Source organism: Diplotaxodon limnothrissa, linkage group LG2 (genome assembly GCF_057381915.1).
Source record: "Diplotaxodon limnothrissa isolate DT_005_m linkage group LG2, D_limnothrissa_male_GT1.1, whole genome shotgun sequence".
Taxonomy (NCBI): Eukaryota; Metazoa; Chordata; class Actinopteri; order Cichliformes; family Cichlidae; genus Diplotaxodon; species Diplotaxodon limnothrissa.
The window spans coordinates 22,924,896-22,950,151 of NC_140597.1; the positions used below are offsets into that span (position 1 = coordinate 22,924,896).

The 25,256-nt window shown below is 40.0% G+C and overlaps 2 protein-coding genes across 2 annotated transcripts; one reads left to right on the plus strand and one right to left on the minus strand.

Annotated features, from left to right (window-relative positions):
* Window positions 1-4,395: 4,395 nt before the first annotated feature.
* Window positions 4,396-7,916, minus strand: commd5 (COMM domain containing 5). Its single transcript, XM_085368236.1, has 7 exons — window positions 7,768-7,916; window positions 7,324-7,484; window positions 7,194-7,222; window positions 7,028-7,078; window positions 6,837-6,932; window positions 6,501-6,576; window positions 4,396-4,506 (listed from the first exon to the last, which is right to left on the minus strand). Exons 1-7 carry the CDS (start codon window positions 7,889-7,891, stop codon window positions 4,405-4,407), a joined length of 639 nt encoding a protein of 212 aa, XP_085224362.1. The 5' UTR covers window positions 7,892-7,916; the 3' UTR covers window positions 4,396-4,404.
* A 136-nt stretch (window positions 7,917-8,052) lies between these two features.
* Window positions 8,053-22,323, plus strand: fam199x (family with sequence similarity 199, X-linked). Its single transcript, XM_085361249.1, has 8 exons — window positions 8,053-8,117; window positions 10,454-10,633; window positions 14,481-14,700; window positions 14,869-15,027; window positions 15,470-15,631; window positions 15,735-15,918; window positions 16,054-16,157; window positions 19,684-22,323. The coding sequence occupies exons 2-8, from the start codon at window positions 10,467-10,469 to the stop codon at window positions 19,855-19,857; spliced, it is 1,170 nt and encodes a 389-aa protein (XP_085217375.1). The 5' UTR covers window positions 8,053-8,117; window positions 10,454-10,466; the 3' UTR covers window positions 19,858-22,323.
* Window positions 22,324-25,256: the final 2,933 nt, after the last annotated feature.

Sequence of the window (25,256 nt, forward strand, 5' to 3'; positions counted from 1 at the left end):
ACATTGATGGAAGGGCCGAGGTTTCCCAGCAGAACATTGCCCATTGTCCAGTTCTGATGCTCAAGTCCCCATTGTTGGTGGATAGGGGTCAGTATGGGATCCTTGAATGGTCTGTGGCTATGCAACCCCATACCCACTGTGTATTCTGACATCTTTCTGTCAGAACCAGCATCAACGTTTTCAGCAATTTGAGCTACAGTAGAATGTCCACATGGGCATCTGTGAGCTTTGGCATTCCATGACCCTGTCGCTGGTTCACCTGTTTCGATAAATACTGACTGCTGCAGAATGAGAGCTGCAGTTTTGGAGATGGTCTGACCCCACTGGACACTGTTACCACAGATTTGCATTGAAGGCCCTGTCACTTTATACTAAGTTGTAATTCCATCTCCTCTTCTAATTTTTCTTATCTTAAACTTGATAATGCTCCATACAGATTGGAAATTGGATCCCTACTGTGACCTCTGACCTGAATCTTTATTAAGCACCTTTAGATAGGTGTACCCACATATTTAGACGTGTATTTAGAATGTTTTTATTCCCTAACACGTGGTATTTGTATAATATTTAATTGTAAAATCAAGATATTCATGACTTCTGTCACTGATCTGGAGGAGTTGGAGTAATTTTAACTATACACAGAGTTCTGACAGAAGGCAGTCTGAGAAATATGTATCCTCTACATGTCCAACACACGGATCTCAGGGAGACTGGGAAATGAATGCTTTTGCTGAGAAGCACTTTGACTATGTGAGTGGACTCTGTTGGCTGGCACAGATGTGAAGCTCACAGCACAATAATTACTGCGGGGAAACCGCTCGGCTCTGACATCGGATGACAAAGCTGTTAATTATTATTACAACCCCGTCACATCCTGTCATTGATCCTCAGATGGTGACACAAGGCGTAAAAGAGCAGATGTTAAGATATCAAACTGTGACACGGCCAAGATGGGTTGCTTTGATAACTGTGACAGCTCGCCAAAGCTTTGAAGATTAGCCAGAGATTGTTGCATAAAAGTGTTTGCACAAGGACAAAAACAAGGCTCAGTAGCACCTTAAAGTGTTTTTGTACTGATGCACATTATTAAAATGACATGTTAGCAGATAATATTCTACTACGGTATCGGTCTGAAGAGTATGGCAGGTTCTTTGTGACTGCAGGTGTGTAGTATTATATCAGCTCACTCTTAATGACAGACTACATAACTTCTGATGGAGGAATAAAAGACACCTTTGGTTATTTCGGTCTACTAAGGGGCATTTGTCATCATCCTCTAATTATGACTTCTGGCCAGTGTGGGTGGTGTTCAGAGTTAACCATAATTAGAAGTAGGTTAAGGCTTGAATGTAAGGACTGTAGTTAAGGGATTGCCTTCTGCATGTTTTTGGATACAAGCCTACGTGGTATTATTAGCCTCACCTGAAGCCTATCAGCCGTATTTCCTGTAGGGTTGAAATAAAACTTGTGTGCTAAAAGGCGTTTAGAGTGTGTGTGAGCAGGGATTAGCGGCGAGCAAGCCAGTCGGTGTCGATCTCAGTAGGTCGGCCAGTCTGGCATGTGAACTCAATCCCGCACACAGACAGAAACGCAGGCTGACGTGAGCCTGCACACCGCAGCAGACACAGACACGCTGACACACATGCAGAAACAGACGTTCTGACATATATGCAAACCAGGACACGGGCAGAATATTATGCAAGCACGTGGCCATATGCTTACTTTGCCCGGACACACACGCACACGCACACACAGTAGTGGGAGATTCTCTTGCTCCTTCTCACCTTGAACTGTCATTGGGTGCCTCTAAATAGGCCAATAGTCAACCCCAGTGCAGACCGTCTGGACGTTGGATAGCCTGCTCATTTAGGACACACAGTTATCCTCAAAGTCACCTCTTCAGACTTTTAAACAACGTCTTGCTCGGATAGAGAGATAGCTGGATATTTGCATGATGGCTGCCAAGTCTGCACTTTGAGAGTTTCTAAAAGAGTCACTGTTCATTTGTTGACAGTGAAAATATATTATGAGGTATTGGATCATTTGGGAAAGAATGCATAAACACAGACTAATGATACTGTAGGCATGAGAGGACCGCTTGTAGCAAACGTCTTTAATCTGATTTGATCTTGGAAATGTGAAGTTGAGGTACTGGATGTACTGAGACTTGTGACTATGAAAATAACATTTTTGATTTTTTTTTCTTCTCAAAATGTTTTCCTAAGAAGAGAAATGACTTTTCAGTGGGTCTGTTTGTTGGTTAAAGATAGAATTGTGTTTGTAAGGATGAATTTGTGGTCTTTTTTATTAGAAATCAGATGGGATTGTTAAGAACAGCCTTGTTATAAAGAATATTCCCATCAAAATACTAAAAACATAACATCTGCATAGTATTTATTATTAACTGTAATTATTAAAGATGCTCTGTGTAGATCTTTTAATGGGACCTGTTATGCTCATTGTCAACTCCACATTTTTATTCAGTTCATCCACTCTTTGAAACAAGCCACTCTAGCTCCTCCCACTTTAAGCCATGCTTTCTTCTGATTGGCAGCCCCTCACAACCAGAAGGGTTGATGGGGCTACTGTGCTCAAAGTCAGAGCTGTCTGACTGAGGATATCTGCCCTCAGTGATGTCATACAGAGCCAAAAGATTTTTTAAAAGTTAATTAGTTGTGCACATGCTGACTTCATTATCTCAAACTTCAATATAATTCAATATTAGCATCCACCATCTTATTAGTATATATGTATACGGGGTGAAAGGGAAATTAAATCTCAATTTTTAACATTCATCACAGTGTGAGTTCATTCCCACAGGGTGTAACCGTCTACATGGTGTTAGGGCTCAGAGTGAGTGTAACGGTTACTCACCAGTTCCACTACTCAGCATATTTGCCTTCATTCAACTTTGTCTGTTTTAAGTTTTCACTCACTGGAGGAGATCGAGCAGGCGAGCAACTACTGGGTTTCCCTGTAGTTGCCTTTGCAACTACAGGGAAACCCAACAGGACTTCCAACAAAAGACCTAAAAATAGCATCTGCACTGAAAATGATACAGAGGCATTCAAGGAGATGAGCTTAAACGTACAAGTTTTCATTTAGCTCACCAATGGGATTAGTTTATCCCAACTGAAAAATAGTACATTACAAAGCATTTTTTCTTTATGTTGCTTAGACTTAACATCTGTTTTAATGTTGCCCTGAGGAGACAGCATGAAGTTCAGTCTGTAGGTCTGTTAAGCAGAGCATCACGCTAAACTTTGTGTTAGCATCGTGATCCCGATCAATCCAGCAACTCATTCGTTTTATAGTCTAATATGAAGTTAAATGATCAAACTTACAAAGCTAAAGCAACTTCATATGTTACATCACGCATAATATTTTAGCCTAAATGCTTTGCTGCCTGCAGCAAACTTTAAAGACACGCCCACTCAGAACAACACCAAATTAACAGAAAAGCACAGACTAAAGCTGTACTTTCCTTCCTTCTGTGTTTCTTGATTGTGGTTAGTAATATTTTGTTTGCTTTTATAATACTTTCAAATTGGGACTATCCTATTATTCCCTCACCATACATTCGTTCACTTACATTCATGTTGTCATTGAAAGAATAGAAATAAGTAGAGTGAAATGATACCGAGTTCCATTTAATCTACAAAATAGCTGCAGTTAATCAAAAACATCAGTTTCATTCATGTAAAAAGATGTCACAAGAACACATAAGATTTCTTTGTAATACATTTCAATGACTTTCAGCATTTGAAGTTTACAGTTTATCATCTAACTCTTATTTCTGTGACACAGTTTGAATCTGAACAGATCAAACATTCCTTACAAATTTAGTGACCGACAGATGTTATTACAGAAATGTGGTTCAACAGTGAGAAAAAAAAATCTCAATGTTATTTTGGAAAACAAACACATAACAAGACAAACTTTTAGTTAAAAGAAAGTTACTTTTTACACTTATGGTTGCGCTTTTAGCCAAAAGACTTCTAAATAATTTTTTCGACCTCTTGTCACATGGAGTCCCAGAGGTGAGGGAACAAAACGTTCTGCTTCAAAGAGGAGCGTGTATCACATGACCAGCGTGCACGAGCGCCCACTTGACTTTTTTTGTATTTTGGCACAGGTGTGGGATTGCAGGACTTTCAAATGTGACACAAACATCAAAGACTAATGCACAACGAGAACAAAAAACTTTATAGATTTTTAAATACACGGTAGGAGGTGAAGTGCTTGTCTCGAGTATGTTGGATGCCAACACCATCAGAGCATAAGATAATGACGTGCAGAGCGTTATCTTGCATAACATCGTATGAAAAAATGTAGAAAAGCTCCACTGAGTTTTAAAAACTGAGCAGAGATGAGTTAGCATAAACATCAGCTCCGGATGGTGTATTAGTTTTGGATCTTAAGAATGCTCCTCTTCTCCAGATCATTCATCTCTTTGAGAATCAAAGCAACGTTGTAACGAAGCTCCTGGAATTTAGACACAGGTACCTGGAAAAGACCACAGAACATTTAGCACACCCACAAAGTGTTCAGCATTAAAAATAAGCACACAGCCACATTCCACAGCTGTTTACTGTGTGTCTGAATGTCTAAAAATGCAAGAAATAGTCATTAAAGTCATTAAAAACCTGGATTTCTACCTAAAGGATGTAGATGGACTCCTTGCAAAATGCTGTGCTCTAATACTTAAGCCCAGAGTTTCATTTGCTGCCTCCCTAATTTCTGTCCCTGTCATCCCTGTGTTTAAGTCTCAAGCTGCGTGTGAGTCACCATCTGTTTGCAGCGGTCAGACTGCAAACAGACACAAGTGCTAATTAAGAAGAGTGTGCTGAAGAAGGAAGAAGTCATCTCGTCTGTTTGCTATTCATCCTCCCTTCACTTCCAGAGAAGCATGCGTCAGGTGGAGATGAGCTGCACCCATAAAGAAAAACTGCACATCGAATGTTGCTGCTGCTTATCTTCTAATTCTGCTTTAATCTGATTACGTAATCGCTGCACATCCGTAGTAGGCGTCCTCGTCCCTGCTTCTGCTCCGACCACACTGGTAGTCAGCTTTGAAAGCAGTTGTGGATTCTAGTTTGTCATTTTGAGGCTGATGCGGAGTATGGCGCCCCCTGCTGAATAAGACGTACTATAGCATTACGCCGTGGCAGTGAGGCTGCCGCACATCCTGGTGGAGTGCATCTATTTATTCTTCATTTTTTCCTGTTTTAAAACTGACACTTTTGCATTTATGTGAATGGATATCAGGCTTTTTTTTTACTGTAGTTTTTTTTTCTGTAAGCTGATAAAAGAAAAAAATAAGACTCAGAAATGCAACAGTTTTTTTTAGCATCTAACAAAACAATATTTGTAATAAGCACAAGCAAGCTGACTAGCACAGAAACAACACTGCAAACGTATCAGGGGCACTTGGTCAAGGACGGCTTGTAGGTTAGGCTGCCGTTAATAAACGTTACTTCCTCTGTAATCCTGTTATGCAATAACTGAAACAGACCTACATTAGCCCACTGGCTTACAACCAACATGTTTAACACTCTGTGTTAATCCAGGAATAACTACTATAGTGCACAACCATCATCAGTCATGTGGAGAAAAAAATCCATATGATGTTAACAGGTTTCTCAAAAGAAAATCATTCAATGGTTAGCTCATGAGAATGAACTCATTTCCAATGCATACTTTAAGTGTAGCTTTGCATGATTTACATTTAAAGGTAATCTTTATTTATCTGTGTACTAGGACTTTATGCAACCCAGTTCCCTTCCACTGTCTGGCACAGGGTCTCCCCCGTTTCAGGCCACCCTCTTGTTTAACTGATATTCTGGCTTCACCTTCATCCACCTTTAGCAGCAGGTGTGTGGGGCTGTTATGCTCACAGCCAGAACTGTGTCTGAGATGACCATATTAAGGATATCTTCGCTCACTGACATTAAGAGCCAACAGTTTTTACAAGGCTCTATGCAGGTCCTTGAAAAACTAAGTACATCCCATGATTCACCCTCGGGATTGCAACACCTTGACTCGTTTCTTTGTAGTTGTTCTGTTAGAGATTTGCTAATGCATAAGACATTTTCAGGAATTTAAAAGGTATTGTTAAATCCATCCATTTTCGTAAATACTTAAAGACAACCACTCATAATTATCCCTACAGCGAAATTAGTACTACCAATTAACCTAACAAGCATGTCAGTGCTAAGAGAGAATCCATGCAGGCACTTTGTCATGTTGGGAAGACAAAGAGGCGAGGAAACCGTCAACGTCTTCTGAACAACTATTACTTTCAACAAGACTCTTAAAAGCCAAAAGACCAAGAGAAAAAACCCCTCTGAACTGTGGTTTTATGCACAGAAATTTGGCATGTAGATCTATACTGTGGTACTGGTATCGTCATTAAAAGTAAATAAAATGAGAATAAGAAGGGGACTGTGGGTCAGAATGTATTGTGTGTACAATCAGGAACAGGTTACTTGTTTAAATACCTCAAAGCGTTGAAACCTCCCATCTGAAAGTTTCATCTGCATGAGAACAGAAGGCTGCAGCGCTCGGGCTAAAGAGCTGTTTCGACACAGAAAAGCAAAAACATCATCACAAAGTCTAAAGAGTAGGACTTTAAAATGAGTGCAGTAGAATCTTTTGTAATCTTTCACTAAACCCTTCTTCCTGACTTATTTCTATATTGCAAGTAAGAGACGGTGGTAAGAGATGGTATTGTTCCAGGAAAGCTTTAAAACACTGTGTTAGTAGGCAGTTAACCATTAACAAAGATTTCTTGCACATATTGCCATATTGTTTTTGCAGTTCGTTTAGTATGTTACCTTGTAGAAATGGCAACATCCACTCTCCATTTCAATTCTTCAAGTGTGGGGAGATGAGGATCCTTCTGAGAGGCGGCCGCTTCTAGAGCTGCACGGCTGAAAACACAAACAGCACAGGAAATAGAACCTGATTGTAGCACTGCTCTGAGATACCAATCCTGGACATGCCTGAGGTTGTAAAATCAACATACTGATTTCCAAAAACCACACTGGAGAAATCTGTGATGAAGTCTTCGGGTATTCTAATAAAAGAAGAAAAAACACAATAGAAATAACCTCTTCAGAATCTGGGGGGTGGGGTTGTGGAGATAATAAATGGAAACAAAGAGAGGTGTGGAAAAAAAATGATTCCCTCACCTTAGCTCCTTCAAATCTTCCTTAAAGATCTAATCAATGCCCCATCAGGCACCACAGAAGAGGAATGAAGATGTTAGTTAAGAAGTCTGTTTCAGTGAATATAATTTCTAGTGCTTTAGCATCAGCTCACCTCCTGTTTAAGTAACGCTGTGGGGATGCGGATGGCCTCAGACAGCAGTCTGTGGATCCCAGCTACGATGTGACAGAGCCTCTCCTGCGGGATGACACTGCTCTCTGCTATGGACTTCATCCCCTCTGTGCAGTCCTTTCCCTCCAGGGCACTGACCACAGCTGGACAGGGAATCATTCACAGTCACATTAAATGCACTTATCCGGCATCTTCAACTGCTAACACTTGGTCCGAATATCAGCAGAAGATCTTATCACGACATAAACATCCTGGGAGGCTGAGGAGGTCACAACTCTACTGTGGATACTGTTATTGGTCCAGTTTCACAATAAACTTCACCAAAAGGCGTTCAGTTTTATTGTTTCAGGGTACGTATTCGAATAGACACAATATAATACGATTATTTAGTTCTTGCTATTTTTTTCTGTTTTAGACTTTATTTACCTTTCAGTATTTTTCGGAACAACTCTTGGTCCACATCCTTCAAGTTTTTTGACAATGACTCGACTTCCGGTGGTATTCTGCCTCCCAGAAAGCTCAAAGAGTCCTTTGAATGGCTGGAAGACATGCCTCGGTGTTCACTAACATACAGAATTAACAGATAAAAAGATGAGAAATTGGTGTTAGAGAGGGGTTTGTCTAGCTAGTTTTGTATTTGTGCGACAGCTTCCGCCTTCATGTCACATGACTCTCATTCCGCGGAGTCTCGCGGTGAGAGCTCAGCTCGTCGTTTAGAGGAAAACGGATTTGCAAATGGAGGCGATAGAAGTGGTCTCTTTTTGAACAACCAAAAGGTAGGATTTTTAATATCGATAGCTTCTTAGTTACAGCTTAGACCTGTTCACATAGCGTTCACACATGGCATTTGTTGGGAAATGGGAGTTTCAGATCGTTTTGTGTATTAGCAAACGCTACATAGATATTTCGGAGGATTAGCAGCAAGCTAAGGATGTTAGCTTGTGTTGTGATGTCAGAGGCTTATGCTCGCGTTTTCTAAACACGATACTGTTTATGTAAGTTCTACTCAAGCTAATGGAGCTGGCTTTATCAAAGCCTTTATATATATATGTGTGCGAGCGCGCGCGCGCTTTTAACGCGTGGGGTTATGTTTACCGTAACTTGAAGTATTCAGGCTGTTTACCAGTTACTTTGAGTCTAAGCTGGGCCAAATAACAGAGCCAGCAGTTGATTATGAGCTTTATTATTAGCACAGTTGCTAAGTAAAAAGCATTCATAGTAGGTAGCCCAACTAGTTTTTCCATTAAAGTAAATCGGTAGATGTTTCTTCTTACTGATGCTTGGACGAAAAACAGGTTTTCACCATTAGTGACTTTTTTTTAGTATCTGAACAATCAGAGTTAGATTTATTGACCAAGTACATGTACACATACAAGGGACAGAAGTCCGTTTTTTTTTTTTCTTTGATCCCAGTATAAACAGATTAGACATGCACAGTACAAACAATAAAAAACGTGTGCAGTGGAGCAAATATGTTAGAATAAATTATATAATAATTTATTAACTCGAGAGATGAACCAGTATCACATCACAATTTGGCAAAGAAACAATTTTAAATTGTAGTCAAAGGAGCTTGCAAAGAAAAGCTCACCCGAAACTCTGGCTGATTGGGACCCACACCTTGGCTCAGACGATTAGAGAATCATCAGGGGGTCCTTTTGTCCCTCTGCGGGGGGACACTCCCACTAGGTTTTAATCTGGGACTCCCCACCATTTGGCCTTAGAACTGAAGAAGCTTCTCGAATGAGAGGTGAAACGTCTTCAAGTAACTTAAAGAAGTCCAGACACTTTTCTTTGCAAGCTCCTTTGACTACGATGACCTGGATGACTGAGAACCTTCACAGACAATTTTAAATTGTATCTTCAGGCACTTTGTTACTAGCAGCCTGTTACAAAAACATGAGCAGAACGCTAGTCAAAAACCTGGCATATCTCACAGTGTTTTAAGTAGAGATGGCACGATACCACTTTTTTTTAATGTCCGATACCGATATCATAAATTTGGATATCTGACGATACCGATATGAATCCGATATAGTGTGCTTTTTAATCAATAAAGCAGTTTTTTAATATCTTGCTGCATTTTGTATGAGTTCATACTCAAGTTCATACTAAAGCTATTTTGTTATACTTGTATGCAAAAAATACACTGCACCCAAAATATTTCATAGTTCAGCAGTACTGATCAATTTAATAAACTTAAATCCTCCATCCTTCCTATTCTGGTATTTTAACGAGTACTTAGCAGAAATATTAAACAACCTAACTAACAGGGTTGCCAACTCCCAGCAAAAAAAAAAGAAAAAAAAGAGATTTAATAGTTACTATATAAATAGTGGACTTCTATACATTTTACATCAGATTAACTTTGGGTGTAAGATTAAGATAATTATTTATTAAAAGCTAGACATTTAAAATGAGAATAAGAAAGAAAGGTATTTCTTTGTGCCCCCCTTTCCCCTGATTCGTTGAAGACGTCATTAATAAAAATATGTTGACGCGGAATTTTATCGTCGACGCGTCATATGCGAAAACGATGTAAACGTGTTTTTGTAACTGCAATACACTACAGGAAGTTATGGGGGCAGTATCGCTTATATGGTCTGGCCAGACTGCACGCAATACTAACGAAGAAGAACGTAGCTGCGATCCGCAAAACAAGTTAGCTTACCTGTCGGAAGCTTCTAAGAATAATTCTTGTGAAGCCAACACCATTTCAGTTTTGTTAGCTAATGAGTAAAATACGATAATAAAACATTAAACAGGAGTAACTACACTGTCTCTTAGTTTATTAATATTAGCTGTTATTCTGAATTGTATACACCTTCCACCTTGTGTATTTTTGATAAATATCGAACCGTGACACCAAAGTATTGTCAAATAATCGAGATCTCAATTTCAGTGAAAATAATCGTGATTATCATTTTTGCCATACTCGAGCAGCCCTAGTTGCACCCCTAATAAACAGTGGCATCAACAGTTGTGTTCACAAACAAGCCTTATGAAGGTTAACACATGTACAGTCCAGCATAACGACCTTGCATAATGTATTTATTTGAAGGTGTATTGAAACATAGCCCTGCCTATTTATTACCCTCCTCCTTTATTTCAGATACAGATTTACCATGTCTGAATCTTTGTATGAGAAGTTTTTGGCCCCGGAGGAGCCTTTCCCTCTCCTCTCCCAAAGGGCCAACCTGAGTGATGTGGGAACTCTGGATGTCAGCGATTTTGGCTGTCAGCTATCATCGTGTCATCGAACGGATCCTCTGCATCGCTTTCACAGTAACAGGCAAGTACAGAATGACTGTATTTGTGTTTGTACATGTATCTACTGTGCCTGTATACCCCTATTTTGGAGCTCTGTAGTGGTGTGGAGCCTACAGTGCTGAGGATACAGACCTGAATGACATCCCTGTTGCCTTTAACACTCTTGAGTTCAATTCGATTCAGTTTTATTTATACAACACCAAATCACAACAACAGTCCCCTCAAAGTGCTGCTACTGTAAAGTGTCTATTGTTAGCCCTCTATCTGTGTAAGAAGAGGAAATTCTAAGTGGCTTGCTAAGCTAGCAGCCAGTCTTGTTGCTGGGGGACTGGAGGAATCCCAGCAGTGAGAGGTTTCAGATTTTCACAGCTCATATTTACACCTCAGGTTTTTTTTTTAAAAAACTACAAAAACCCTTAAAGAGTAGACACAGGATCTTTAATGTTACTGTGTAACAATGATGGGATTTCAGATTAGATTAGATTAGATAGAACTTTATTAATCCCTCGGGTGGGTTCCTCTGGGAAATTCGATTTCCAAAAAAGCACAGCACCGACAGAAGTTACAGAGTTACAGAATATTATATATATATATATATACACACACACACACACACACACACACATATATAAATACAGAGACAATATAAATAAAATATACGAAGGGGATGAATAGAATAAATAGGAATAAAAATAAAAATACAAGTGAATTGCACATTTCAGGTATTGAGGTCTATTGCACCGTTGACTATTTACAAAAGTATTGCACAGTGAGGTGAAGAGGCACTACAGCTTAGTTGTTCCCCCCTCCTTTGTCCTCCTGTTTCCCCTCCCTCTCCCCTCCAGAGAGGAGTTAAACAGTCTGATGGCGTGTGGGACAAAGGAGTTTTTAAGTCTGTTAGTTCTTGTCTTTGGGAGAAGCAACCTGTCACTGAACAGACTCTTCTGGTTGTTAATGGCCGTGTGCAGAGGATGCCTGGCATTGTCCATAATGTCCATCAGTTTCTTTAATGTCCTTTTCTCTGCCACTGTCACCAGAGTGTCCAGCTTCATGCCGACCACAGAGCTAGCCCTCCTGATCAGTTTCTCCAGCCTGGATGAGTCCTTCTTTGCTGTGCTGCTCCCCCAGCACACCACAGCATAGAAAAGTACTCCAGCAACCACTGACTGGTAAAACATCCTCAGGAGCTTCCTGCAGATGTTAAAAGACCTCAGCCTCCTGAGGAAGTACAGTCGGCTTTGGGCTTTTTTATACAGGTGCTCTGTGTTGCATGACCAGTCCAGTTTATTGTCCACCCACAGCCCGAGGTACTTGTACTTGTTGACCACCTCCACCTCCTCCCCCTCTATCTGAACCGGCAAATTACCACTCTTGGTGGTGCAAATTAATCCTTGGCTGATAGATAAAGTATCTGTTAGTTGTCACTCTTTTGGGACTATCCAGATTCTTTTCTAAAGGAAGTAAATGCATCAGATAAACTCTGTGTGCCACAGATGTGCATGAGTGGTATGCCCTGTAAATGCAGAAGAACTTTAAATTGGAACATCCTGTTGCCTGTTTCCAGTCTGCTTGGCAAATTGGAAGAGTTTTGTAACCGTATGTGGAAAGTTACAGATTATACTCCTCTGCAGCCAAAATGCTTCCACATAAATGCAGTCAAACTTGACTCATTTACTAATGCTAAACTTGTTTAAATTATTCTAATTGTTTAATTTGGAGTAGCTGCTAATTTTCTGACAGCACCTCTTCATAAACTACAGAGTTCACATATTTTTTATGAAATTTGCTGATATGAAGCATAAAATGCAATTTTCAGATTTCACATCATATGATGTTCTCTTGGATTAGACACATTCCCAGTAACAGGAATTCTATAATGCTGCAAAGTAAAGTTAAATCTTTTTTATGCATATTAAAAATTCACACAAGTAATATATTTTTTTTAATTTGCATTTCATTCGGAATATGCCATTGAAAGTACTGTGACTCATAATGTGCACCAGTAAAATGTGTATAACCTAGGGCTGGGCGATATGACCCAAAATTCATATCTCGATATTTTTTAGCTGCATGGCGATATAAGATATATATCTCGATTTTTTTTTTTAAAGCCATAAGTTAAGAACAAAAAGAGAGTTCTTAGTCACACTGTGTCCCAGATGTCACACGGGCACTTTTATTTACATACAGCGTAGATATTACTCAAAAATAAATTATCAGCATTTATTAAATAATCATGGTCCATAAATAAAAGAAAACAATGTTGTTTTTGTGCATAACAAAAAGCTCACAATTGTGCAGTCAAAATGTAAACTAATAGACGCTGAGCATAATAACAAAGAGACAGATTTCACAGCTGCACCACGTCTCTGAACAGGTGCCATTTGTGGTCCTTATACACACACAGTACGTATCACTCCGCGAGGCTCCTCCTCGGTAGCCGTAATCCTCCGACAATCCATCAAGCGGTGCAGCTCCGTAGTTTAGCAAAGTCATATTAAAACATTTTTTGACAGATTGCTGAGCGCTGTGCACCACATAAAATCGGTTCGCGGTCAGTAAGCACAACCAGAATTCATACATAAGGCGCACTGTCGATTTTTGAGAAAAGGAAAGGATTTTAGGCCGTGCAGCCCCTCCGGGCTGCATGTCGTTAGCGCGGTTAGCTCGTTAGTGCGGTTAGCTCGCTAACATGTTGACGCCGTCCAGCCCCACGCACGGTAACTCGCTAACGGAGATTTTCCGCTTTCATCTTGTCATTGCCTGCAGGTGAAGCTATGGGGGAGGGGGAGTTGGGTTCAGTGAAGGAGAGGCGAGGCCGAGTAACGTTGCGTAGAGACAAAAGTGGACGAAAGAGAGGCAAACCTGCGGCTCCACAAGTATAATTATAACGTAACATAGACTATATCGATATAAACGATATTGTCACATCTTATATCTCGTATGAAAATATATCGATATCTTTAAAAAACTTGATATATCGCCCAGCCCTAGTATAACCTTTACATTTCCTCTACTGCTGTCCTGAATTGTTAAATGATGGAATAAGTCAATAGTCAGACATGTAGACATGTCTTAAAAGCAGAATGTCTACATATCATGACCTGTGCTCCATGTCAAAACTGATTCATGTGTTAGTGTGTTCTAGTACTAAAGTTGGAAAAGCACGAAAAACAGGGTACTTGTAATTTTTTTGTGCTTAAGAACACAGCAGCAGCATGTTCATTGCTCTTTGTATGGTTTATTTAGTGAGTCGCAAATGCACAACAGTGACGAGACACATCTAAAGTTTTACTGCTGTCCACTGCTTGGATGGTTAGTTCGGGGCTGGTGGGGCTGCTTTGACTTTCACGTTAAGTCTTCTCTATAATGAAGAAAGGTGAAATATCATATGAAGTGACCATAAACAGATGAAAAGACATAAGCTAACAGTTCATGATTAAAACTTATGTTAACAGTGTGCATAGGTATAAAATGTTAAACATAAATATCTTGGAAATTGTAGCCAATCAATTATTTGAACTGTCATATTAGGATTTAGCAAATTAAACACAAACATAAGAAATAAAAGTGTTTTATCTCCAAATCAGACAGTAGCTGAAACATTGTTGCCAAGTGTTACAGCCTGAAACTGTGCAAAATAGTTTAATTATCACCTAACAGTGGCTGCCAAGTGAACAACTGTTGGAGCAACGTTTTATTATCTTAATTTGAAGGCACAGGCGAACAAAGGTCCAGCTGTTCTGTAATCCTCCCCAAATCCTTCATCTGTGCTTTTCTTTTACCTTACTGGTCTAAAAAGAGAGAAGAGAACAACTTCTAGAAGTCACTTAAAAGATTAATTTTGATGTCCACTCTGTTCTCCTCAGGTGGAACCTTACTTCCTGTGGTACCAGTGTTGCCAGCTCTGAGTGTAGCGAGGAGCTCTTCTCCTCCGTCTCTGTGGGGGATCAAGACGACTGCTACTCCCTTCTGGACGACCAAGAACTCACATCGCTGGATTTGTTTCCTGAAGGCAGTGTTTGCAGTGACGTCTCCTCCTCTATCAGCACATACTGGGACTGGTCTGACAGTGAATTTGAGTGGCAGGTAGCTTATTAGTCGGTCTGATTTTTAATATTCTGTAGGTGCTCATGTTTAGGAGTTGTAAGTCATTTGCACTTGTTGCTTTATCTGTATGAATGTGGAAAATGGCTTTCCTAAACAATCCTATCTTGTCATGTCCTAATCTAATTGTTTCCATTGTTGTTTTCCCAGTTACCAGGAAGTGACATTGCAAGTGGCAGTGATGTCCTCTCTGACATAATTCCAAGTGTGCCAAGTTCACCATGTTTGTTTTCCAAGAGGAAGCCGAAGCCCCACCCTCATCGCAACCTGGATGAGCTGCCTTGGAGTGCCATGACCAACGATGAACAAGTAAACAAAACAAGCTCGTTTTGTGCTGAGTGCTCAGAATTAGCATTAAAGCTAATGAGCCAGGTGTTTTCTGTCTTGCGTGGTTTTGTTTGTTGCAGTGTGTCGTCTATTATTTTTTCATTTGTTTGTCTATTTTTTTAAACCTGTAATACATTTCGATATACAGTCAGTTGAACTGGTGTGTTATTCCCCCAACCGGTCGTGCAGATGGCCCCGCCCCTCCCTGAGCCTGGTTCTGCTGAAGGTTTCTTCCTGTTAAAAGGGAGTTTTTCCTTCTCACTGTTGCCAAAGCGCTTGCTCATGCAGAGTCGTATGATAGTTGGGGTTTTCTTTGTATTATTGTAGCATCTTTACCTTACAATGTAAAGTGCCTTGAAGCAGCCATCGTTGTGATTTGATGCCATTTAAATAGAGCTGAATTGAATTGAATTTCCCCTTCTAGGTGGAGTACATTGAGTATCTGAGCCGGAAGGTCAGCACAGAGATGGGCCTGAGAGAGCAGCTCGACATCATCAAGATCATTGACCCCTGTGCTCAGATCTCTCCCACTGACAGCGAGTTCATCATCGAGCTCAACTGTCTCACCGATGAGAAGCTCAAACAGGTGAGCAGCAACAACAGCTTTGTAGCTGCTGCATATTGAGGAGCAGCGCTGTCGAGAGTTGTTCAGAAACTCCCCTTTTAATGGATCTGTGTGACGTCATTAGGTGCGTAACTACATCAGGGAGCACAGCCCCAGGCAGCGAGCCAGCAGCACCAGGGAGGGCTGGAAGAGGAGCAGCCACAGCAGTGCCAGTACAGGCGGCGTCAGCGGAGCCAGCAGCAGTAACGCCAGCATGGTCAGCTCTGCCAGCTCCTCCACTGGATCTACTGCCTCCAACTCTGTAGCAGGTACGATGCTGCCTGGTTTGACACCGCCACAGGAGTCTGTGCTTATGTTGGTACTTCCAGCTTTTGCCAAGATAAAATTGCTCCCCTGCATTCTGGTCTTGATGTTTCTAACAGTGTCTGTGCCTTGTGTTCCAGGGGGTACAGCCTCTGCCTGTAGTGGGAGCAGTGTTGCTAATATTAGCAGAGCTCACAGTGATGGAAATCTTTCCAGTGCTGCAGAACGCATACGAGACTCTAAAGTAAGAAAGATGAATGTTGAAAAATGAAAAACAGTTTTTGTTTTCTTGGTAAATATTTTGCTCTGCAGAGTCCGGGCCAGTGGTTATAATATATATCTCTGAAACACTGGAAGAACAGTTGCAGATCTTGATTGTTCTATACAGAAGGACATTTGGCGTTGTGTTAATAATTGTTACACATTTTCTGCCCTTGAAACTTGAGTGAGAGTTTTCTATTGACGAACGCTTGCTTGGAAGCCTTTCTTGGACTTATAACAGATGACCAAGTTGTTATCAGCACCGCTCCTCCCCTCACCCTCACACTGTGGTGTAGCAGCAGAGGAGACTGTGTGACTGTAATACCTGAGCGCAGAGGTGGGCAATTAATTTACCCAAGGGCCCACGTGAGAAACTGGGACTCTTGTGGAGGATCACTACAGGCGTATGAGTGTGGAGACTCTCACTGAATCTAAGGAAGTGAGGACTGTGGTTGGTGTGATTACGAGAAACCACTCAGCATTAGAGCAGGGCGATATGGCCAAAAATATTTATCACGATATATATTTGAAAATTTGCGATAACGATATAACTGACGATATAATGGATGCGAGACAAAATACAACTCCACAACATTACTAGCGCAAAAAGACAACCTTCCATTTATATTCACTTAAACAAGAAGCTGGTTTTTATGTACATTAAAGCTTTATAAAAATGCAACAGTGCAAATGCAAATTCCTTGCTGAAAGTTTAACCAAAAGGCATTTCCAGTAGAAATGGGCTGACATATCCTGAGCATAACCATGTATAATATCCACTGAAGTTAAAAAGAGGTGCTTTGCAACATTAAACTGCAGTGTGCAGTACGCATTTTTCGGACCATAAGGTGCACGGGATTATAAGGCACATTAAGCGAAACAAAGCAGTCAGATAAATCAAACTTTATTAAACTCATTCTTCTTGCTTCCTCCACTTCTGTACCATTGATTCATTAATGTTGAATTCTCTGGCAGCTGAGCTATTCCCATGTTGTTGCAGTATATTAATGACTAACCTCGTATTGTGGATGGATTATCTCAGTTGTTCTCCTGACTGAAGTTTGGTCCGTTTACAGCATCCTGCCATGCGATTGCATTTGTCTCTAACCATGAAGAACCTTCACGTTAACTTTTATAAGTGGAAAAAAGTTAGCGTTCATCCTCCAGCTTCACTGTTTATGTTATGCTAACATAGCTGTGTCGCTAGCGATCACGTAGCACATCATTGTATACCAGCTAGCCCAACTTCAGTAACCCTACAAACGTCACTGCTGTTTAGTTTCCTGTCTTCATTTATGTTGGAAGTGATAGCAGAGCTGTACGTTTGATTTTTTTTTTCAGAAATCTCTCAGTCAGAACATGCTATATCATGCTTAGGTAACTAGCGAAACTAGCGAGCTAACTTCCGCTAGCTTCCTGCTAACTTCTAACTCCGTTAAATGTAATAACTTTTGTTTTCATGGATGCCTGGAAGTTAAACTTCATAGTTACACCTCGTAAAGCAGCAATGCTGATCGTTTTATTAAAGATGAAAGAATTTAGACAGTTTTTAACTCTAAGTGATGCTGCAGTGTTGTTTGACCAGAAGCATACGGAGTTTAGGACCCAGATTACTCCCAGATTTAAGAGCATCTTAGTCCGACAAATACGACAATAACAACGGCCGCTTGCATGTTCTGCAAAAAAATGTGCTTTGTTGTGTATCTGACGGACAAACACCAAACCAGTTCCACATCACTGAAGTTGCACCATTTTTACAAACCAATTCTGGTTCATCTGTTTCACTCAACAATCGGCCATGTGCGTATGAAAACAAAGGCACTGCGCATGCGCGTTTTACTCCCATTCTATCGCGAAATTTCATTTTCCTATCATTGCCTAACATTATACCGGTATTACCGTGAACGGTATAATATGGCCCAGCCCTACTCAGCATTTCAGAACTAGACTTTTTTTTTTTCCTTTTCATGAACTTTGTCAGACAGCAGAGTTTACATTTCTTTAAACTGCTGTTAATTGCGACTTTAAATATTGACATCCACTGTGATCTAAAATAATTATGATCTAATGTGAACTGCTGAGGAAAAATAATTGATTCAGTGATTTAATCAGTTTGGTGAACTTTGCTGTGCTGTGTTAGAATAGAGCTCATCGCTTGAGTGATCTTTGATTGTTTTTTCTTCAGACACAAACACAGGAAGTCTCAGAGTGCAGTCTGAGTGTAATCAGGGGGCAGCATGATGGAGATCACACAGTAAAGAGAGAATAGATTCTCAATGGTTAGATTTTAGCCTGGATCAGCTGTAAGTTGGCTCGTTAGGATCTGTTAAGTCACAAGATGTAGGAAAGCATCACAAGACCAACAAGAATGTCTTTGCAGCCTTGTCTCTAAGCTTTGATCCTGAGGTGAATTGTGTGTTTTGTCTTGCGTTGTGTAACTGATAATATTTTCCAGTGCCAGTTCTGTTGCCATACTATGATTCCCACAGTTGTTCTCAACCAAAGAAAGTCTCAGTTCAGATCATTGGTATGTGCTTTGTCTCTAGCTTAAATATCTCTTTCATTGTTTGTGGAGTACACGTGAGCCTTTTCAGGATTAACAAATTGTAGAATAAGGTTCAGCTAACAAGAAAACTATTTGTAAACTGCAATCATTATTCTACTGATGGCCTGTAAAAAGAGTATCACCAGAAAATGGTTATCCCCGGAGAGCCCAAACATAAGTACATGGATGGAAATCACAATGGAAATCTATAACATGGAAAAGATAACAGCTTCTGCCAACCACAAGCTGGAGAAATTTACATCATACTGGGAAAACTGGGTCAAATATATCACGCCTCATAGGCCAGATTTTATTTTCACAAACCAATAACTGTGATGTATGAGAGTATATATTTATAGGATCACCCCCTACCAACACATCCATTTTGTTTGTTTGTTTGTTTTTGTTTTGTTTGTAGGTTTGTTGGTTTTGTTTGTTTTTCTTATTTCGGATTATGTGATTGTTTCAATTGTTTCTATAGTTGTAAATATTCTTTCTTTATGATTCGGATGTAAATTAAAATACTATTTCGGTATCTAAGGCAGATAACCTAAGCAAGAAGTATGCTTACATGATGTACATACTGTGAATGCCTGCTTTTGAAACCTTAATAAAAAATATATAAATTAAAAAAAAAAGTAAACTGCAATCATAAAACAGAAATCAGCCTTTTTTGGGGACATATGAGAGAGCAGGTTGTAGCTGACAGATGGTGGAGCTGGTGAAGCAGTGGCTGGATGTTCACAACAACAGCTGTGAGAATGTGCTTACACAGTTTTAGATGAAATGCTCTGATGGATTGTTGAGCTGTGAAATGCAAATTACTGAAAGGGTTGAAGTTGACTTGTATCCGTTTCTACAAAATGCTGTCACACTGCTGACGTCTGCTCATATCAGAGCATTTAGACCCACGATTTATTTATTGTTATTATTAACTCCTCTCTCCACACACCGTCTCTTCCAGAAACGTTCAAAGCAGCGAAAGCTTCAGCAGAAAGCCCTCCGCAAGCGACAGCTCAAAGAGCAGCGGCAGGCCCGAAAGGAGCGACTGAGCGGGCTGTTTCTGAACGAGGAGGTCCTGTCGCTACGGGTGACAGAGGAGGACGATCACGGAGACGACCTGGACATACTGATGTGACACCAGTGAATCAATCAGTGCTCCCTCTACGCCTGCTTTCACTCCACCTAGTCACTAGCATAGAGCTTATAGAACGTGCTAATCCACATCGCTGCATGCGTTAGCTCCGCATATGCTAACATGCTTAGAATGCTTTTTGTAAGAACAATGTGATGGCCAGTAATAGCTTCTTGCAGCATATAACTTAGCTCGACATATTGTTTGCTAATACTAGTGTTACCTGCTGGTGTGTAAATTGCTAAGTGCTGCAGTCACTACTGCTCTAGTTAATGTAGCAGTGATAAAGCACTGCTAATGCTTTAATAGCCACAGTCTCTCCTGCTTACAGCCAGAGGTTAGCGCTGCAGCTCCTTAGAAGATTGCAATTGAATTCACACTACTAATGATGATTATGGCATCTTAATGCAGGTAATAAGAGGTTTGCTTATAGATGCTGTAAGAGGATATATTCACTACTACCTGGCAGAAGGACAGATCAGACGAGAGAGGTGGACTTTGGCTACATTTGCTTCAGTGGGAGTGATGGCAAAGGCTTTATTCCCCACAGGGAGCTGGATCCAAGCTTTGGAGGATGATGTAATTTGATCTGCATACAAATATGTTCATAATCAGCAGGATGAATTGGTCTCGTCAGATTTAAAGTGCTCATACTTTTCTCCTTAACAGCCTCCTTTGAAGCTAATGTTAAAGTTAGCCATGTATGCGACACATTCTTTCACTTTTAAGTTCCTCTTAAATAGAAATATGGCCCAAATCCTGGAACAGCTGCAGTCTTGTGTGAAATAAGTCAGATATGTTTGCTACTGGAACATCAGGATTTTCAGCAGTGCTCAGCTGAACGATTCGGCTGGTTCACATTAGACTTTAATGTGCTCGATGGATTTTTTTTTTGGTTGTATTTAATGCTGCTTGGTGGAGCATTATATCGTTGTGTAACTGGAGTGAAGATTGGACTATAAACTAATCCTTTAAGGCAGCTGAGCAGCATTTTTCCTGGACTTTGATCTTTTATAGGTTTGAATAAAAGAAGGCAGATAACAGGCTAAAAGACGCAGAGATCCTTTAAGCATATTATGGGCAGTTTAACATGTCTGTAAACTTACTGTAAATATAATACCTCTCACACTGTGTCGACACATTCTTGATGCTGAATGAACTGCACATCGATGCACCCATTGTTGCCTTTAGGGGAAAACATGAATCCAAACTACGATGGTTTAGGTGTGGAAAATGCAGCGAGCTGGTCTGTCTTTCTCTCTGCTGAGCTTTGTGGTCCCATTTCACTTTTAAGGCTTAGAGGGAGCACTGAAACACTGCATGTTTCAATCGTTACCCACAGCGAATCCCCGTGTGGACCAGAAACTAACAACTTGCATCATCGTTCGCAAACACCTGTTGAAATAGCTTACCTGTGTTGTAAATAAGCGATCGGTACCATCATATTTAGTGCTTGTTTTCAAGGTTTCCTCTGTGATAACGTTTCTTTCCTTTTGGGAGTGTATGTAAATGATGGACATGGCAAACTAACTGGTCATTGGGGCTTGAATGCGTTGCTAGGTTGCTGCCGATCCCTTCAGATATTTTCAGTCATATTTTGATGTGTTTTGTTGTTTTCATCACTTTTATTTGGTCTTTTTTTTTTTGTTTTCTTGAACTCCTACTTGAATGTTTGACCCTCATTGTTTGTTTGAGTGATTTTGGGAATTGTGGACGTTTTATAGGATTTTAAAGACCACACTTTGCTCAGTGGCTGGTATGGTTTTGGAGCTATTCTTCAGCTTCTTATTTGAGCCGTCAACGTCGTTTCCAGAGATGTGCTCACTTTGCTCTGAAGATTCAAATCCCAGACAAAGTGCTGATGAAGCAGGACAGCGTTCTGTGGAACTACCGGGATGTTTTCGTTTTGCTCAGTTTTTTCTTGTTAACTTGTAGAAAAGATTTTTTTTCCACAGCTTCTCTGCTGTAACCTGATGAACCACTACAACTGTCGGCCTAAAAGCTGCCGTTTCTGATACTTGATGTGGACTGAGCCGTGGCTCTTGTTTCTGTCTTGTGTATAAAATAATTACAGCAGTCGGAGGAAAAACAGCTTTGTGTATTCTGTAGCAATGAATTAGTAAAACTCTATTTTGAAAAATGACATAATTTTGAAATAAAAATAAGTGATGCAACAGAGTAACTTCAGCAGATAAAATGCCATTAACTGCTGAAAATGAATGATATTAAACTTACAAACCTACACAGGATGTTTTGAAAGGGAAGCCCACTGTGGAGGTGTTATATTATATTACGCAAGTGAAAATGTTTTCATTGGCTACTAAAGCAAAGAGTGGATTTACATGCGTTAACTCCTGATTAACAAATGATTCTGGAACAGTGTTGTGTTTGAATAACAGGGTTGAAGGGAGACTGAGCAGTTCACTCGACGCTTCCTGTTTATTGTGAACTCGACAAATAAACATTCAGTGTTGCATCTTTTCTACACGTGTGCTTATTTTGACTTGCAACTTCTGTAGAGGAGAGCATGACTCATCAAGTTATTCATCAGTTTGCAAATTCCAAGCACTTTTTATTGAGCGCTAAATCACTGTGAATTTTATTTTCCACAATAATTAACAAAGGAAAGAACACTTTGGCTTTTCACAGCTCATCAGCTGCTCTTTTGTGTAGTAAGTTCAGGGTGGAGATTGAGATCTTTTGGAGGGAATCCCATCAAGAAGAGGGATCAATGGACTTCCCTGTTTTGCCCGGCCCCAGAGCTCACTGGAGGAAAACCTCTGCATTAAATTTTAGTGCATATTTGTAATAAATACCTTTTAATTAGGTTATTCCAAATAAACAAAATTTCATTATTCTGATCATGGTACAAAGTCAACCTATGAAAAGTTAAAAATGAAAACTAGTGTCTTTCAAATATTGTACACTCAGACTGGATTTCATACAAGCAACAAATTTTTTACCCCTCAGCCATGAAAGGCTCATGTTGTCACTCCGCCGGTGAGGTGGGTGTGTGGGAGGCGTGGACACTTAAGTTTGTGATAAATTGCAAATGAGGCGTTTGAAATTAATACCATACATGTATCTACTAAAAAAAATAAAAAAAAAACTCCAATGACTTCAAATGTCAGTGATGTCAGGTCAAGGTCAGAGGTCAGGTTTTCTGAAGATGCCAATGCGACGTCACATACATTCTGTCTGTGAAGTAGTCAGACTCGAACGTCAAGGAAGGTGGTAGGGAAGCAGACATTTCAGGTTTCCAAGGTGAGCAATTTATTTACAGTGAACTTAATTTAATGTAACTTAACAAAACTTCCTCCCCAAATAAACTCTATTAACAAACTGCAAATTAACATGGCTCTGGTAACACAGCTCACCTCTCCTGCATCTGGTAGAGACTGGCTTTAAATAGGGCCATCAATTTCCCTCCAATTGCCCAGCCAGTACCACTCACTCAACTGAGGCATCTAAAACTACACAGATGATCTAAAAACACAAAACCTCTACACACTTCTAACATGCACATTTACACAACTAAATGGCAGTATTAACGAAAGGAAAAACATTCAACAAATCCCTTTAAACCATAACACAAACAAAAGGAAGCATCTCTATGGAAAAAGAAACCCCTCCACTTGGTTTGACCTGCTGATGTCATATGTGACATCATCAGGACTTTAAAATGAGGAAATGCCAGGCAGGCGTTTCCTCACACCTGACCCTCATGAAGACTGAAAAGACAAGCAAAGTAAATATGAACAAATGACTTAATCTGTAACATAATAAAATATAAAGAAACATGTAACTGAGTATTTAGCTTAATTTGCAGAATGTTTGATTTGCCGGCAACAAAACGCTTACACAAACAAACCCGGGATAGTGAGTGAAGCAATGTTACTTGACAAATGGCAAAACATAGTAAATACATAGAAACGGAATAATGTGTACAATGTGTACAATGTGCAAAAAAAAAAAAAAAAGGTAAACACATATGGGACAAATGGAGAGCATTGCAACTGCTCCTCCACTTTGTCACACTGTCATCTACAGATCCGTATGCCCTAAAGTGCTTTTATGCTGATTGAGCCATGTTTATGATGCTAAAATTAAATTTTACTGAGTTGGTGCCGTGCAGCAGATTGGTTTAATTACAAATGGATAACTGATTTTACATGATTCAGTTAGATTTTATACATGTGAGACATATTAATCATCCCAGTTTACTTTGCATTTGTTTAACTCACTTAATGCTGCTGAGCAGCTTTTTCCAGAGGCTGAACAGGTCTGCTAACATTGTTGCCATTGTTATTTGTCAGTCTGTATATCCTCAGTTCTTTTCCTTGCCTCCCCTCCGGCCAGTCTGAGTCTCTCCCACCAAAGATAGGAGCAGAGGAGGTGAGGAAGGAGGTCAGTCAGCATCACTGTAGTGATGAGAGATGTTTACTTTGGAGCCTCATTTCAACGCGTGTCAGTTAAAAGAAGTGCGGCACCTGGTATCTCTCATTGTTCCTTTTGAAAAGTTTACCATTCTGTAAAATGGAACGATATCCTTTGGATTTTTGCCACACTTTCAAACGGTGAAGACCAGAAAGTTGGATCACCATCCTGATCTTTTTGCTTTTTGTTTCCCTCTATACAGCAAAGGTAACAACCACTACAGAAACATACACCTGTGTGTCTCTTCTGTCCTCCAGATATATTTTATGAAACGGCATTCTGTAAGATGGCAAACTGACATACTTATTTGGTCTCAAGATTCAGAAAAGAGAGAAGGCAGGGCTGAAAAAATAAAAAACCCAACCTGTGACATCACATAAATGGATGAACAGATTGGAGGTTGGAAATCGGTGTGCTTTTACCTTTAGTAGTTCTCATTCATTATTTGCTTCCTCCTGTTGCAGTTGTGCTCATGAGTAAAATAACATATGTGGGTAAGATATAGCTTTTACTGATTTGCACATTTGGGGTGATGCTGACCTGATTTTCACCAAAATGAATCTGAATATATAGAACAATCATGCATAATGGACCTTCCATGACCTTCCAAGCTATATAGTTTGTCTTCCATATTTCCAACTATATCCATAATCACATACTGTGTATGCTACCATTGTATATAGTATTATCTTACTATTTTTCATTGATTGTACTTAATTGTATTTTTGTATTTCCTTCATATCTGTACCTGAGCTGAGGTGACGCAAAAATTTCCCCGTTGTGGGATCAATAAAGTCTTATCTTATCTTACAAGTAAAAACAAATACACGCTTGTAAAGTTCCCTTCAGGAAGGACAAATAACAGGAAAGGACCCAAAAAACAACACAGAATAAAATAAAACATTTTGTGCTGTAATAATTAATTTAATTCTCCAATCAAACCTGCATCAATGAATTAATTTCAG

Bases quoted from the DNA above. Each gene is read 5' to 3' on its own strand.
- commd5 (XM_085368236.1), bottom strand. From the start codon at position 7,891: ATGTCTTCCAGCCATTCAAAGGACTCTTTGAGCTTTCTGGGAGGCAGA. The intron at 6,577-6,836 runs GTAACATACTAA...GTGTCGAAACAG, and splicing joins GATGTTGCCATTTCTACAAG to CTCTTTAGCCCGAGCGCTGC. The intron at 4,507-6,500 runs GTATTTAAACAA...GGTCTTTTCCAG, and splicing joins GGAGGTTTCAACGCTTTGAG to GTACCTGTGTCTAAATTCCA.
- fam199x (XM_085361249.1), top strand. From the start codon at position 10,467: ATGTCTGAATCTTTGTATGAGAAGTTTTTGGCCCCGGAGGAGCCTTTC. The intron at 15,028-15,469 runs GTAAACAAAACA...TTCCCCTTCTAG, and splicing joins CCATGACCAACGATGAACAA to GTGGAGTACATTGAGTATCT. The intron at 15,919-16,053 runs GTACGATGCTGC...CTTGTGTTCCAG, and splicing joins TGCCTCCAACTCTGTAGCAG to GGGGTACAGCCTCTGCCTGT.